General features: G+C 39.2%; 2 protein-coding genes across 6 annotated transcripts in view; one reads left to right on the top strand and one right to left on the bottom strand.

Annotated features, from left to right (window-relative positions):
- PDE6H (phosphodiesterase 6H) overlaps nt 1-17,606 on the bottom strand; it is a 186,012-nt gene that overhangs the window by 153,120 nt on the left and 15,286 nt on the right. Inside the window, exon 2 of one of the 4 annotated variants that reach the window (XM_073223442.1) lies at nt 5,609-5,665. The exons of 2 other annotated variants lie outside the window; for them this stretch is intronic. In XM_073223442.1, coding sequence (XP_073079543.1) covers nt 5,609-5,634 — 26 coding nt within the window. In that variant the 5' untranslated portion in view covers nt 5,635-5,665. Of the gene's footprint in view, nt 1-5,608; nt 5,666-17,606 lie in introns of those variants that run through there. One more of the 4 variants, XM_037023132.2, reaches the window with a different exon arrangement.
- Nucleotides 1,830-15,306, top strand: ART4 (ADP-ribosyltransferase 4 (inactive) (Dombrock blood group)). Of its 2 annotated transcripts, none has more exons than XM_073223440.1 (3): nt 1,830-3,359; nt 5,174-5,882; nt 12,192-15,306. In XM_073223440.1, the coding sequence occupies exons 1-3, from the start codon at nt 3,180-3,182 to the stop codon at nt 12,281-12,283; spliced, it is 981 nt and encodes a 326-aa protein (XP_073079541.1). In that variant the 5' UTR covers nt 1,830-3,179; the 3' UTR covers nt 12,284-15,306. The 2 variants fall into 2 exon arrangements, with proteins under 2 accessions (XP_073079541.1, XP_073079542.1); XM_073223441.1 differs by having other exon boundaries at nt 12,253-15,306.

The following is a 17,606-nucleotide window of genomic DNA, read 5'->3' on the forward strand; positions in this document are numbered from 1 at the left end:
ATCATGACAGACAGGGAATTCAAAGAAGCCTATATAAACAAACCTTTTTACTTTTACTCATTTACCACCATAGCCCAAATACTGCTTAGAATTCCTCACCGACTGAAGCTCCCAAGCCTAAGTTTTCTCACAAATTTATGTTTCTTTGTCTAAAATGTTTAAAACCTGCCTGGCTTAGTCATCTCTTTGGGGTCTCAATTTTATTATTGGGCCACCATATGTCTTACATAATTAAACTTTGGTTTTTCTCCTGTTAATTCATCTCAGGTAATTTGACCCTTAGGCTAGCTAGAACAACCTTGAAGGACAGAGGAAAATTCTTCCTCCCTAACATCTCAATAGAATGTGAAGAGAGTCAATACGCTTTGAGCACCTGCTAAGTGTCAGTGGCATTAAGAAACTGAGGAACAGAAGTAAAACCACGTTGTCCAAGGTCAAACATTAAGGAAATGATAGAACTAGGAATTGAACCAAGTGAGTCTTTCTCAGGAGCTCATTTTTATTCACTAATCAATCTTCTCCCAAAACAATATAGTTTGTGGATTCACTCAATGATATTTCATAGAGTATCTCAATTTCATAGTCCACATGCCCTGCAAGAGTGGTGGTGTTCGTCATCTCCACTGTCACATGGGAAGAAAACGAGACAGACAGCTAATACAACTTGTCTAAATGCATGAAAGCGAGGAAGTCATAGAGGCAAACCACACAGTTCTGCACAGCTTCAAAAGCCATATCCCTTCTACCCACCAAGGCAGAACCACTAGGCTGTACTTTTAAAGAATTGGGTATCATCAAGAAAATAGTGAACTCCAAGCTCTCAATTAACTAGTATTAAATTATCATATGGGAACTTTTAATAAAATTGTCCCCAAGGCAAAAGATGTTTTCTTTAGTGACTCTATAAACATTGTCAGAAAACTTTTTTTTCATCTTAATCCAAAAAATGTACATACATGTACACTCCAGACCTCTGGCCTTTCCCTACCTCAGTTTATTGTTGCTGTTCCCTCTCTTCCCTCCCTTCTTTCCTGTCTCTCTGGCTCTTCTGTCTTTGTCTCTCTGTCCCTGTCTCTGCCTCCCTGCCTGTCCCTCCCTTCCTCTCTGCTGGTCTCCTTTAAATTCCAGACCAGACTGTATAGAAACGTTACCAAGGTTCCTTCTGCCCCCTAGTGGTTGTATTCTGGAAGTGGCAGTCCCATTAGAAAAATCAGCAAAGCCTTTGTAGGCAATAATAAAATGACACTTAGACTCCTGTAGTTTTTGAAGACAGTGGGCCACAGAGGTGAGAGGAAATGCCTGTGATCACTGTCAAGTTATTTAACCTCACAGGTCTCAGCATACACACTCTTCACAGCTGTCTTATGGGTTGAGGTGACACAGTGAAGGGTCTTGAAGAATGGTAGACTCGATGAAAAGCTATTATGATCACCTTATTTCATTTTGACAACCCTATAAGGTTGAGAAGACTGAGGCTCAGCACAGCTTGCCCATTTTTTAAAAGTTAGCCAGCAAAGCTGTATAAATAGACCCCGAAGTTTTCAGACAATAATTCTAGCTCTCTTCATGACACCTCAATATTCCTAAGTTAACAGTTAATAATGAGGAATCTTAAGAATGTCAAAAGACTTCAAGGGATATTTTCATACACTACTCATGTTTTTCACGAAGTCCAAAAAATATGTATATTATTGACCAGTGGTCACATCTCTAGAATTGTTTTAAAACTTGCAGAAGCAAAGATATATGTCCAAAACATGTTCATGAATCATTACTTACAATAGTGGAAAGCTCAGTCAAGGAAAACATATTTATTCTATAAACTTTGGTACAAATAATGATGTTTTTATTTATTGAACAGTTTCTCAGTGTAAGGTGGTATTTTAAGGGTTATGAATATATCAAAGCATTCAATGAGTTGAGTACTATCATATTTCCCTGTCTGGTAGCATCTATAGTAGAATGTTGTACAACCATAAAAAACTGAAGTTTTCAGCAAGCATTAAATTATATGGGGACATGTGCTTACACTAAAATGTTAACTTTAACACTATGCAAAATTGCATACTATATTATCTCAGTCCCAGAATGTGTGTGTGTGTATGAAACCAAAATCTAAATCTAAATAGTCCCTTTCTGCAGGTGATGGTTATGGGTAATCTTTTCCTCCTTTACACTTTTCTAGGTATTTTGAACTTTTGTAATGAAACAGAATTGCTCTGATCATCAGAAAATTTAGATTAAAAACTACTTTAGGATGCTGGGCAAAAAAAAGAATTTCCAAAAACAGGATTTAGCTTTTCTTCCCCAATTAAATAATGAATCAGAAAGTGTAGATGGGAAAACAATTATCCCAAGGATTTGGACTATAGGAAGGATGTTCTCGCTAGAAAGGAAAGTGTCTGAGAGAGTGTTTCCTAGAACACCTGTGCTGGATTAACTGGGCACACTAGAACCTGCTGCTGACTGACATAAGCTTTCAGAGGCTGTCTTCTGACAGTAGTCTTTGGGACTCGTTACAGACTAAAATAGTGTGGATGAAAGATCTGACAGCCTTAGAAGATACAACAGGTAAGAGTGACTCCAGCGAGTATAATTTCTGGATTGGAGGGCTTCAACGATGCCATGGAAAAGCAGCAAAGAGAGCCTTCTTTTTGGGAGCGTCCCTGTTGCTTCATAATAGCCACATCTGGGCAGGACCTATCAGCATCCCCAGATGAACCTGACACAGGCCCACCCTGACGTGGCATCTTTGCCGCAGCCTGCACAAGCCAATCAAATCACTCGCAGTGGAAGCCCACAGCTCAAGATAATGCCATTTGGCCTCAAACTCTGTGCAGTGCATGCTTTCCCTGCCTTCCTGGGAAAGATAAGAGTGAGAGAGTGAGCCTGGCCCATAACAGGCCTTTGGAATTCCCCGGCATACAGACTAGATCAGGAAATTTTTAAATAGGAAACTAACTTGAGTTCACGTTAGAACCCTTTATTTGGTGCACAAGTCTGTCTACTTCACAGATTTCAGCTTTGCAAATAAGTTGGAACCGATTTCTTCCCTCGGAAAAAAACTTCTAATTGGTGGTGATCGACAGAAGTCTCAACACAGAAATGAGCAAGGAAGGTTCTCGCTGAGACTCATCCAAAGAAAGTCCCAAAGCAAGAGTCGGAGAGCTCATTTCAGGATGAAGCTGCAAGAGCGAAGGAGAACTTCTAACACAAGCAAATGCGGGCCATGGACCGGCAGATGCCGGGGGACTCCTCTCCCAGTCCCTGCAGCTCCTGGGGTGAGAGCCTGGCTCTCTCGAGGGCAGCTTCTCCTGCTGATGTTTTCTGGTCTGCAGAGACCCGCTGGGAGTTCCAAGGTAAGGTGCAATGAGGGGGTGATCCAATAAAGCTCCGGATTAAAGCATTTCCCCTGGGAACAACCTTTAAATGAACGTTAGTCAGTTGGAATCTAATTTAAATAAGTCTCATTCAGACATTTAAACAAATAGTGTTAGTGAAGAGTGTTGAAAGCAGTTATTAAAAATTGTGGAATTCTTTACAGTTTATAAATTTGACATTATGGAAGCTAGAGGCTAGCATTCTTTTCATCTTGATGCTCCATAAAATTTAAGTAAAACACTGCTTCTATAGAACAAATAATGCAAAATAAACAAAGTCTATTTGGCTTTAGACTGTATCCTATGGATCAATTCAAAAGAAGTATTATATTTTAAAATTCTATGCAAAGAAAAATAACCTAATGTTAAGAGATAACAGAGTGCATGTTTGAGACCTAGTAATATATTAAAGTTTTAGAGTTCATGAGATTTGACAGAACATGATGCTATTGATTATGTTTTGATCTGGCTTAACAAGATTCTATAGGCCTATTTGTAAATCTGCTGTAAAAAGTTATTAGTCAAAATTATTTAAAGTCTTAAAAATTTGTTCTACACATAACTAGATGAGTTCTCATCATAAGTAACACAGTAAAAATACCAAATAGGATGTCTTTGCGTTCCAGCTGCAACATCCTTGACATTGATTGGATGGAATTTTATCTCTTAATATATTCCTTAAGGAGTACTGGTTATTAGTAAGCATCATTTCTTTGCCAAAAAGGAAATATCTTGGAATTTAGGTAATAGAAAACATGGCTCTAAATGACAGATTGATGATAGTTAATGAATTCGTATTAAATCTTTAATTACAGTTTAATATGCACTAGATATCAATAAATAATATTAAATTGGCTACAAAAAGATAAAATGTCTTTTTCCCACTCCTGGTTTCTAAGAGGAGGGACTTTCCTAGGCACTCTGCTGACTGCCACCTAACCCCTTACTCACATGACTTCCCTGGAGGAGGGCAAGTTTAGTTGATTGGATTGGCAACATCAGAAAGAGTAACTAGACATGCTGAGACTCTGCTATTCCTCCTCCTGAGAGTTAGCCTGTTGGCAAAGGACCTGAGTTCTGTGTTCTTCCACAACAAGACCCTACGCCAGGCAGGCCACATCTAATACTGTCTGCAGCTAAGTGGTGGGCATGTTGGACTCATTCTGGGGTTTACTTAACAACCCTACCTGCCATCAGACCTAAGGATGGGCGCTCCAACATAGCTTCATTCAGCAGGAAAAATATGTTAGCCTTCATATTTGCTCTTTTTTTCTCAATGTTTTCAGATCCTGGGCAGAGGGCAGGCCCCTTATTTACCAGGGGGCCCCTTGGAGTTCCCAACATTACTCATTATTTAAGTCTTTTCTTAAATCAACTTCAAAGATTTAATATAAATTTTAGGTATTCATAAAAGAGATATTCCATAAAGCACCCTGAGAGAAAGCAAAGGGGGTCAGTAGAAGAAATAGAAAATACAATTCAACTTTAAGATTATCAAGTTTTTTCTTCTAAGTACTCACTAGGCAAGGATACTGTTTTTGGTGATACATAAAGGGTCATTTGTCCCTAAGAAGAGGAGTGTTCTTAAGCTTTCAGTAATATTTATCAAACCAAATTCAAAGTCTAGCACAGGTCATTGCTGCACAAAGCTGTGTAATGATTATGAGTGAAACATACTTCAGCAAATATTGGTTTTTGAGGCGAAGACTTGGCCTCACAGAGTATGGCCAATCGGCTACCACATTCATCATCTGATTTGGAAAATTAGAAACGATAGTTTTCTTTTCTTATAGGTTGCAATTAAAGTTGACTTTGACTTGGCACCAGATTCCTTTGATGATCAGTACCAAGGCTGCAGCCCACAGGTCATGGAGGAGCTAAGTCGAGGAGATTATTTCACAAAAGAGCTAAAAACCCATAGGGATTATGACAAGGTCTGGAAGAATGCCCACTTAACCTGGTTGAACCGAGCAAAAGAGCTCCCCAAGAACATGAATATTACCCATGCTGTGGCCCTCTTGGTTTATACATCGAAAAGCAATGTTCCCTCGGACTTTATTAGAGCCATGGCTAATGCTTCTCGGTCTGCACAGCAGTACATTCATTCATTCCATTTCAAATATCTCCACTACTACCTGACCTCAGCAATCCAGCTGCTGAGGAAAGAGATTGTCATGAAGAATGACTCTCTGTGTTTTGAGGTGCATCACGAGATGAAGGATGTCTACCTGGAAGCGCACAGAGGCGCCATCATCCGATTTGGTCAGTTCCTCTCCGCCTCCCTCCTGAAAGAAAAGGCACAGAAGTTTGGGCGACAAACTGTATTTACCATCTTTACCTGCTTGGGTGCACCTGTACAAGAATTCTCTCTCAAGAAGGAGGTCCTGGTTCCCCCCTACGAGTTATTTGAAGTTGTAAATACAAGCATCCATGCAGGAGGAAGCTGGTTACAACTGCGGTCAGCTGGAAACCTGAGCACATACAACTGTCAGCTGCTAGAAGGTATTATTATTATTGATCTAAATTGAATCCACCCTTAGCAGGACTTCACAGACCACTACTCTCTTATAAAAATTATTTTTCTGAGTGGGAGTGGGGAGAAAAAAACCAAAAACATGCAAAAGGCTTTTCAGTAACAGTGGACTTGACAGATAAGAAAAAACCTGCCTTATTTCTCCATTTCTTCTCTTGTCTTTTTCCTGAACTACCTCTAGGAAAATGTGTTTCTGCAATGGCACTAATATATGAGGCATTCTTGATAGAGGTTTTAAAAAAAAAAGGACATAACAAGATAGCATTTTTACCTTCTCCCTCAAAATCATTTTTTGTTTTGTTTCACTGAGGCCTGGGGTCTGCGCACTCTGGCCCTCTGTGAACACAGACCAGGGTGGAGTGACCTGTCAATATGTTTATCTCCCCTTCCTCCCAGTGGCAGCATGGCAGGTAGCAAGATGAGGGGAACAAGCACCTGCTCCAGGGCCCCAGAAATGAGTGTTTGCAGAGGAGAATGAAAAACTAGAGTAGAATGGGAAGAAAATAGTGAAATTTTGAGAATAAATGTGAACATTCACAGCCCGGTTCCAGGATTTAGGACACAACATAAATCTGAGACTGATAATTTTTCTACTAGGTTAATGAGCACGTAAAATAGGTACAAAATCATCTAATGTTTAAGTCAAGGAACAGGAAACTAAGGGAAAAGAGTAATATAATAGAAATGATTACCCATGTTCTGCCACACTTTAAGTTCCAAAGAAAAATATTTCAAGACCCTTACCCCTCAAGCTACTGATTTTTGGTTTCCTGTGATGAAACTACTCAAACACAGCTTTAAACTTGGTTTTGGGCTAATGCTTAGCTGCACTAGCCATGCACATTACTAGATGCTGGAAGCTTGGTTGGTCTTGATTGGATCGCAGATCACAAATCATACTTAAACAATCGATCTGTGTTGCTCTGTGAGCTCTTTGTGGGTGGGGGCTTGACTACATAATATTTAGGAGCTTAGCATGGAATCCAGCAGTTTGACCCCAGAGCCACCCTGTCTGGATTCATATTCAGCTTTTACCACTTCTTAGCTGTCTTCTCAGTCAAGTTGTTTCAGTTCTCTAAGCATCTTTATCTACATAATGAGCATCATAAGAGAGCCCACTAGAGCTCTGGTGAAGATGAGATAAAATACTAAATTATTTCTACATTCCCTACCATATAATAAATAGCAAATAAGTGTTAACTATTATTTACTTTAGTCCCCTGGCACACAGGGGTGCTCAATATAAATTTGTTGAATAAGTAAGTGAACTAGACCTTGGGTCAGGTGATGATATCATTCAAATGATTTTTAAATGTTCTAATATTTGCTAGAAAAGGAAAATATTCTAGAAAGTTCCATTCCTAGTCAAGAGTAAGGAGCTGCAGCCACAATGAAATGATCTGGAATGTGATCACTTGTAATGTGAGTTACCATATCTAAATTTTCTCTAGAAATTCACCACTGTACAATCTTGGGAAAAGAGATTGTAAATGGCAGAATAAAGATACCACTGGTCTTAGAGGGCAATATTTTGGCCAGACACTACATGACCTTCCAAGAGCTGGACCTGGAGGGTCCTCCCAACCAGCACAGCTACACAACCATCTGGGAGAGTGAAGAGGGAGAGAACACTCAGGCTGCAGCGACGCCATCCTTCCCCCGACTTCAGGCTCTGACTGGAAGTTACAGAGAAGGCTGCTCCGCCTCTGGTCCCACCTTCCCTGTGCCTCACTGGGAAGCCACCGGAGGGGAGCCGCAGGCTGCCACTGACTGTTAGCACTTTAATCAAGGACATAAAGACTGGTCTTGGAATGGACACAACCAATATCCACCTCTGTCTACTCACTACCAAAAGAAAAGTTTGACTTCAGAATTTTTCTTTCCCTTCAGTGAGTAAGCTATTTCTGAAACCTTTCTTCAGACATTTCTGCTAACTGACACATAACACTCTACCTATCCCGACATCCTAGAGCAGTATCAGAGCGATCCACCCACGAACAACGCGAGGAGGGAGGTGGTATGTTTGTCTTATCTGGAAGTCCTTCACTGGGAGGGAGTTAAGCTCAGCGGACTCTCCCCAGAGCTGTTTTTCTAGATAGCTGCCAGCAGTATTGCCTGCTTCACTTCCCCAGCCAATCACCTGAACTACACCATTAACCTCAGCCTAGGGAGTTCACAGATAGTGTTCTGATTCCTCAAGAAAACTGGAAACTTCTCAGGAAACTGTTTCCTATCCCCTCAGCTCTTTCACTAGCAGACGACAAGCGATTCTATGTCTCCAAAAGGCCCTACGAACCAACAATCTGACAGGCGTGATATTTGAAAGACAACATGAAGACTTTTGCACTTGGTCAGCCAGGACACTAATTCTCCCAATGTAGAGGCAGTAGGTTATGGAGCGTAACTTCCCAAGGCCTTCAGTTTATTTCAGAATAGGTTCTGTTAACTTCTAACTGCAGGCCTCATGCTCACAGAGTTACCAGGAATCTGTCTTCCTCAGAGAGTCAAGAAGTCAAATTGGTAGGGTAACATATTTAAGGGAGAGAATTTACAAAAGAAAAATTGTTTAAGACATTATAAACTAACAGCTTTCCTTTCTAATGCTTGTCTCACCCCTCACATGACCTACATTGGTTGCCATAGAAACAGGTTTTCATGCCAACTGGAAGACGCAAAATACATCGTTAGTTATTTGTCCTTAAATGTTGCTTCTTTCAGCAAAATAATCTGTGCCAAAAATCTGTAGACACACAAATACATACTCTGTTCTGTATCACTGCATTCACAAAGAGGGTTTTATTCGTTAAAATAATTCACATAATCAAAATTCTTAAGCATGTACATAGAAAAAATATGTCAATTGTTTGTAATAAGTCTGATTTACATGTTAACCTTGCCAGTTACCAGGAGAAAAACATGGGCAAATGGCTTACTCTCTCTGTGCCTCCGTTTCTTTACATATAATACACCAAATAAAGCTTCTGGTGAGGATCAAATTAAATAATGCATCTAAAAGCTCTTAGAACAGCATCTCACATCTGTAAGTACTTTTAGCTACTATTACCATAACCATTACTATTATTTATTAACTTCCTGTTTCCTGTTTTGTTTTACTCTGGGCTTCAGTGACCTCAGATTAGTTTTCCTTATTTGTGGCATCATACTCACCTTGAGCTAGAGTGTCCATCTCAGATGAACAGATGAGAGAATGAGTAATTGAATGAGTAAAGGGGCCATGTGGCACGGTGGAAAGAGAACAGGTTTTGGAGCCAGTAAGAAGCGGGCATATGTTAGTATCTGTGTGGCTTTGTGAAACGGACGGCCTCTGAGCCTGATTGGTCCTTATAAAATGGGGGCAATACTTGCCCGAAGGGGATGTTTTGGTTAGCACTTGGTATCCACCCTCTCAAACACAATGAAAGACTCCAGGAAAGTACTTTGCACAAGGAAACCACATAATAGTTTTATGGCACAAATTTGTGCTGCAGAGATATTGACAGTAAAACTAGAAATAAAGGAACAGACAGAGGAAACAATGTCACCATTTTTGGCATGTCAACTTCTTCCTAGGTAACACTCTAAAAGATCCTGTATTTTGACGGAAGGAGGCTAGAGATAGCATTTGCCTCCAAATACTGGATTAATGATACTACCTGTCAGTTTTACCATTTTCTGCCTTTTTTTTTTAAGAGATTGGATTTTTCTTTCTGAACTGTTTGATGTAATTCACAGATTCAGACTTAAGGAACTGAAAGGTACAAAAATTATGTATTTCTCCCCAGACTGTATGTCCTAACTCAGAGATGATCAAAATTAGGTTGTTAGGCCAGTAAAATGATATTTATGCAGGAACTTAGTTTACAAAGGGCTTTCACACACAGTTTAATTCTTACAACCACACTGTACATTGGATTACTGACCCTCCTATACTGACATGTAAATACTAGTTTAGAGAAGTTAAATGGTTTGTGTGACTATCCACACAGTTTATAAATGACAAAAGTAGGATCCTTTCCCATGTTTTCTGACAAAAAGTTCAGGACAATTTTCTCTATAGATAGCTTTCCTATTTATCTGTCGACTCAAAAATGTTATTGAGAACCTACCATTTAGTTACAGTCTTCTGTGACTGTGACTGTTTACATCATAACTCACTTTGAATACACATAAATTTACAAATATACACCAACACACAAATAACAGTAATCTTTTCACATGCAGTATAACTCTCATGTTTTTTATTCTAACCTGTTTTGTTACTCAAGAATGATAGTTGTGACCTACTATACTGATGTCACAAACCGTTACTGGACCACATCCTCCAATTGGAAAAATACTGTACTGGGCTACAAAGGGAATAAAAAGCATTGACTAGATAGGATAAAAGAAAAAAGACAAAAATGAAATTAATGTGAAATATACTCAGATGAAAGAGTATATAGATTGCAATTAATTCACAGGTGTTTTTCATTTATTCTCCTAAATAAAGACATTATCTGTGTTAAAAATAATAATATTAATAATAATGTGAGGTAGAAATGATAATGGCCACAAGTGAGGTAGAGAAAAAGTAACAAAAGAAAAGGTATTTAACCTGAGAAAGAAAAATTCAAATAAGCTATTTTTAACGTCCTAATTATTATGAAGGGGGCTTAAGAGGTGGTTTTGAAAGATGAATGGCTACAGCACAGTATGTTCATCCCATTATATACTAAACTATAATAGCAGTGAGGCAAAGTGAAGAGCAGAGGTAGTGGCCATAGTAGTTCCCAAAACCTCGAGATGCTCTCATTTTACAGAGAAAACTGAAGCCCAGTGAAAATAGCTGACACGGTCACAGTCAAATTGCTAGAAGCAGAGATGCAATACGCGAGCTAATCACCTCTAAAACCCATAATCTTTCTCTGTTACATTGTTTTGCTGTCAATCAATATTTTCTAATGACCCTTCTGCGGGCTCTTATCCCCTTACAAACTGAGAAAGGGTGGAGTTGGGGAGTCCTTGTGATTCCTAGCCTCAATGAAGAGAAAGCAAAACAAAAAAACATTTGAGATTCGTTCTAATGAATAACCTGCTGAAGTGGTATTAATGGTTCCTAGGTCCCTATGAGAATTCAGATAACACAGTTTTAACACAAATTTTGACAAAAGCTTAGAAATATATATGCACTATTGATTTTCCTTGTCTACTCTTATTGGTGAAAATTGGCTCTTTTTGAATACTACTGTTAGTATGTACAGAATTCCAAATAGAAATTCCAGGAAACTAAAAGGAATTTACATATTATGTGAAAGCAATGGGTCATCCTATTAAATGATATGATCAAATACTGAGGCAACTACCAAGTTCAATGTCTTCACACCCCAAATTTCTTTTCTACCCTAAATCATCAGTGAGGGCTGGTTGAAAATAGATTCCACTTTTTATTTCCAGCATTTTTTAAAAATTTCCATCTTCCACCTCATGCTACAGCCTCATCACATGGTGTTCCCATCAGTAATTATACCTGACAATTTTCTGTATTGCACTTTTGCTTCCATCAGCCACACCTGACTAGTTGCTAACCTTTCCCATACTTCCTGTGACTAGCATGTATGTGTAAGCTGAACACACACACACACATACAAATACACCAAGCAGGATTGTGGGACTACTTTGGCCCACCCTGTAATAAAAACATTCTATGAATGGACATGCAGTATGTGGGAAGACAATATAGGGGCTAAAAATAGAGTTGAGCCAGGCTGTCTGAGTTTGGATGCTGCCTACACTGCATACTAGACATGTGATGTTCAGGAAGTTTCTTCACATCTCCATGCCACAGATTTATCAACTAAAAAGGAGGATAAAGAATAAACACCTCACTGGTTTTGTCGTGAGGGTAAAATGAGTTGATTTCTAGCAAGTGCTTAATAAAACAGATTCTGGCACAGAAATAAAAATCAGTATCAAGTTTCATAATGGTGATGAATCATGATAATTAAGATGGTGATAATGCTGCTGGTGATAATAAACATGGAAAATCAGGAGCTCTTTACCACCAACTAGCTGAGCAACCTTAAGTAAATCTCTTAACTTCTTGGTGCTATTTCATCATCTGCAAAATAAGCAAGTTGAGCTATTAGCTAGAAAAATCTAACAAAATACTTTCTTAAAGTAGCTAACTTCAATTGGGAATTGTCTAAGTTAAGAAAAGTGAATCAAAGGAGACATAAAGTACCTTAAAAAAAAACTGCTACCTAAAACATCTCTAACTCCTTTTTTGTTTGTTTTTACAGCTTCCAGCAAAAAGTGTGTCCCTAATCATGTAATGATTGCTTCTCTCTCATTTTTGACCAGTGTCATCATCTCTTCCAAAAGTGGAATATAAGAAAACCTCCGTGGCTTTGTTTTCCCTGTATACTTTTGCTTCATTCAGGGCACCCTGAGCACCCTCGGGGAATCGCTCTGCACAGCTATCAACTGATACAAAACTGGCTCAGCCTACTGCCTACAAGTGGGCCTGTAACAGTATATTTCTTCTCCATGGACACAGAGATTCATGCTGGATAGAAAATGGCCCAATCAGAGCCTATGAGATACAATCAGGGCACTTTTTTTTGGAACTGAGAGAAGGAGTAGGGTGGAGGCCTTTTTTTGGAATGGAGATTAGTGAAAGCAGAGTGTCCAGTGGCTAGCAGCCCCCAGAGAGAGGCTACCTCCCTGAGAATGGAGCTAAAGCAATAAAGGAAGAGCTGAAAAATGAGAAGAAACTGAGTCCTAATGAGAACATCTGAGTCCCTAGGTCCAACTGTGTCGGAAACCTGGGCTTTTTCATTACATCAATCAAAACATTGTATTTTGGTTTAAATAATTTGAATTGTTTTATATCTCAAGCAATTAAAGGAGTTATGAACACAAGGATATTCCTTATTTTTTATTTAGTGGTCCTCAATAAAAACTAATCAAAGAAGCTTGAGTTAGAAAGCAAAGGACAAATTCTTCATCAAATGGAAAAGCTTTGAGCCCCAGAGACATAATCACGGTGTGACTTTTCTTCTGCGATTTTCACCAGCATTCAAGACCAAACCAGTGTAGTCTCAAACAGGAGGAAATATGGAAATTTGAGGAATAAAACAGGAAGTTAATGAAAGACATTAATGAAAGCTCATTTGCTGCCAGTAATGGGTAGTACATTACAAAATATCACAAAACTTTACAAAAGTTGGTATTTTTCTACAAAAGTTAGTATTAAAATTCATGTTAATTTATGAATGACTTTATAGCAAATTGGATTTTAAGTCATTGTTGCAAATTTAAGTGTATTTATTAGAAAAGCACGTGGATGTGTATAGAGATAAAAAAGAAGATGCAGGAGGAAAAAACAATCTGGTTACCAGGTAAATATCAAAGATATGTTAAGTTCCATTATGTACAAATGACTAGGTAAAAAAAAGTATAACTCATTGACCTTCACAGCTGGGAATGTTCTCCAAATATTCTCTCAGGCTGTATACAGTTCAGGTGGGGTGATGGGGATTGTTTTACCTGATCTCCTGGGACCCAGGTACTGGGCTAAATGGAGTGAAGATGGGGGCCAGCTCTAGACCTTTGAATTCTGAAAGTCCATGCTTTAGCCCCTCCGAGATTTGGATAAGAAGCAATAAAAGTGGAAATCAGCTCATCTAACCCAGTAGGACTTCCTGGAGGGCCTGTGTTATGGTAAAAGAGGAATCAGCTGGATAAAATCATGGGGAATTAGCAGGATAAAATCATCTGGTAGAGAATTCAAGCATCTAGTACCATCATTCTTCACATTGGAATTTTGAGAACAGGGCCAAGTGTACCTCTATCATCTAGCTTGCATTGGCCTCTGCACCTAATAAAGCAAGCATCAAATTTCCAAAACACAACTCCCATTTTGGCAGGTTAGTGGCTACCTAGCAGAGAGTACTGAGGGCCTAGCTCTGGAAATGAGCTTTGTAGTGAGCTTTGGTGAAGCAGTGGCAAACTGTGTTAGGAAAATCCTCCTAACATCTTGCACATATTTTCTTCTGTGCCATAGCAGTGTATTTATTGAGCCCTACTAGGTACAAAGCACTTTAGAGATTGAAAGTCACATACACTAGGCCAGATCATCATTGAGTTTACAACCTCTTGAGAGAAGTTAAGAATACAAAGGAAATACCAAAAGAAGGGAAAATCAAGTCTGCTGTTCATGAGAGTTCAGGAAAAGAGAGATTTCTTCTGAGGCAAGAAGGAAAGCCAGGAAGGCTTCAAGTAGGAGGCAGCATTTAGGTGAGGCCTTAGGACATTGGGATGAGAGCAAGGGGTGAGAGGAAGGAATAAAAAAGTTAGGCATGGATATGTAGCAAGTTCTTAGTGCCAAAAACAAGCATAGATAATAAGTGCTTGGAGTTCAGAGAAAAATGAGATTCCTCTGGCTGTGCTTGGATCCAGCTTTCCATCAGAGATAAGGCGTAGGGGCAGGGCTCAGATGAGTGCAAAAGAGAGAGCTGAGTAGAAAAGACAGGCAGGGTATAGGAATGATCAGTGTATATAAGGGTCAGAAAATAGGTCTGACAGAGTGAAGGAGTAACATGAACTGGAGAGGAAAGGTGAAGCCACTCAGTCAAACTAAAAAGCCAGCCCAACAGCTTTTGATATTCATGAGAAATCAGTTTTCTAAGACATTCTATATCGGTCCCCTGAAAGCGTGCTCCCAGAGCCAGCAGTCCCTTCAGAGCTTGTTACAAATGTAGATTTAAGGGCCTGATCCCAAATCTATGGAATCAGAAACCCCAACATGTGTGTTTAGTAAGCCCTCCAAGCCTGTGATTTATGTGAGTAACACAGCCCTTAAGGGAATAGCCAAGTTTTTAAAAAGATAACTTAGCTCTTCCTCCTAATGCTGCTTTACAGAACAATTCTCTGGAGATAAAAATTATTCTTTTGAATTACATAGATTTGTGGGTTTAGCTAAGGATGAATGGACATAGTTTACATTCCCTCAATCTCTCCTTGTCTAAAGATTTTGTGCATTAGTCAGTAAAGTGGACCATTGATTTAAATTGCCTCAAAGTCTAAGTTCATGAAACTTTAGGAGACCGGTTTCCAAAAGTACACTGTAATATCTACTCTTTGTTAGTCTGGATGTCTTCTGAAGGTAAAATGGATCCTTAAATGTGCATAAATTCACATGGATGTTAAGAAACTACACTATAAAGTTGCATAGCATTTTTCTCCTATAGTAATTTTAGTAAAATAACACATGCATCTCCCCTTTTTGTATATACAAAAAAATACTGTGGCTCCATTTATTATTTTATTTTTATCTTTATAATTTAGTATCTAATTGTTCTGAAGTTCCATCTACTCTAACTCTAAACAAAAATAAATACAGCAAAAGAAAAATGTCTGTAGTGTTTGATTTGCTTAGGGAATCGGGATTCTTGGCCTAAATTGTCTAGTGATCTGAATCAAATTCACTTACACTACTGAATGAGCTAGTTCTTGATTTGGTAAAATTCCACATTTTTTGAGCAATGTGCTTTCAAATATATCAAGATGTACAAACACTAGCAACTAGTAAGTGAAAAAAAAAAGGTATTACAACTACTACAGACTCCCTTCCTTCTTCCCTTCATTTTTCTTTTTAAAGTAAATTACCATATGTTTTGTTTTGTTTTGCTTTGTGGCAGTTCACTTTTTTCTCCCCATTTGTTTCAATCAGAGTGAGGCCACACTGTGCTCATGGCCTCAGAGAAGGGATGAGACTAAGCATAAAAAAAAACAAGCGAGGAGCACCAAATGATGTCACTCATCCGCGGAGCGTAAGAACAAAGCAAAAACTGAAGGAACAAAACAGCAGCAGACTCACAGATCCCAAGAATGGACAACAGTTACCAAAGGGAAAGGGACTGGGGAGGATGGGTGGGAAGGGAGGGAGAAGGGGGATGAGGTGCATTACTATTAGCACACATACCATAGTGGGGGGCACAGGGAAGGCAGTATAGCACAGAGGACAAGTAGTGACTCAATAGCATCTTACTACACTGATGGACAGTGACTGCAATGGGGTATGTGGTGGGGGGACTTGATAATGGGGAGAATCTAGTAACAACAATGTTGCTCATGTGATTATATATTAATGATACCAAAAGAAAAAAAAAGAAAAAACAAAAAATCAAGCGAGGCTTCTCCACTTTGTTCTTCAAAAATTGAAGGAATTGAGAGAAGGAGAGAGAAACTCAAAACGAAAGTATTTGAGAGAACCATAAAGTATGAATAATCAGTGCAGGCCCCCCCGATATTTTCACAAGCTGGGAAGCAGTGGCAGACAAAGAGTCACCAGACTGGGGAGACTGGCAATGCCTAGTGGTGGGAAAATGCCTGTGAGAGGCACTATGAGTGGTGGCCAACCTCACAAGGGACACCAGCATTTGAAGACCACCCACCTGAACTGAAGAGGGCACTAGCCATCTGTAACATCAAGGGGCTGTGCTAGCTGCCATATCCATTGGCATAAAGACTTCTCTTGAACTTCCATCTTTCATTCTCCCATTAATTTCACACACTCTGCCCAAGGCCTTTCCCTGGTCCGTGTCCCATTCATTTCCCTGTGAACACTCTAGCTGTTGCAATGTCCTGGGACACAGCCTAAGACCAAGAGAAGGCAGGTGAAGCCCTGGACATGCACAGGTTCAGAAAAAGTTGCAAAGGAAGAGCCACACCTCCTTCCTCCCACTTAGGTATGTGTATTTTGAGGGGCGGGTAGCAAATGGATCAGCTCAAGAGCCTTCTCAAAAAGTACAGCTATGGATAGCTGTTGCAAACAGCAAGGTTTCCACTTTGGAGCTGAGAGAAAAATGCACAGTGAATGTATTGAAACATCCTTCTCCCAGGCCATCTAGCCTTGGAAATGGTCAAAATCCCTTTGACCCTCACCTCAGGACATTCTGAAGTTCTTACTGGTAAGGAGCAAGAAAGGGATTCATTATTTTAAATTACAATGACAGCCTTGACTTTGGAGCTAAGTCTTGGCTCAGGCTAACAGAAGTGCAACTCCAAAGCAGCCAGGACTAAGCAGGTGACCTGCTAACCTTGTTGGAAGTGATTGCAGAGCAGCTGAAGAGTATATAAATGGAATACCTTCTTCCTCCCTCTTCATCAAACGCTCAATTTTTTCCCTTTTAGTGTCTCAAGCTTCAGCTTTTTTTTTAACAGAGTGTACAGAAAAGTTTTCTTAAAAGAGAAAATGGGATTTAAAGTCTTACATAAGAAAATGTTTAAATGAGGAAAACAGGTATTCTCAAAAGGAAAATTCCAGTCAAGAACTAGAATTATTAATTGCTTTTCTTCTTCTCAACAAAATGCCTACTAGGTATAACTAGAGCAATCTTGGAAGCAAACACTCATTTATAGTGTATGAGAGCCAAAGACTTTACGGTAGTCAAATGGACTTGTCTAACTTTTCTTTCCCAATACCAGCACATCTCAGAAATCCTACTTCTACAAGTGTTATGATTTTTTTCTTGGGGAAAGCTTAGAGCACCTCCATTTTTCAATCTCTAATATCTCCTAATCATAAGATCTCAAAAGGAAACAAATACCAACAGATCATCTGCTCTGGTCTTATTTATGTAAGCAAGAAAACTCTATTTCCCCTTATTCATCATTCTTATTTACTTCTGGATAAATGACAAAAGTATGTA

This window comes from Manis javanica, chromosome 15, assembly GCF_040802235.1.
Source record: "Manis javanica isolate MJ-LG chromosome 15, MJ_LKY, whole genome shotgun sequence".
Classification (NCBI taxonomy): Eukaryota; Metazoa; Chordata; class Mammalia; order Pholidota; family Manidae; genus Manis; species Manis javanica.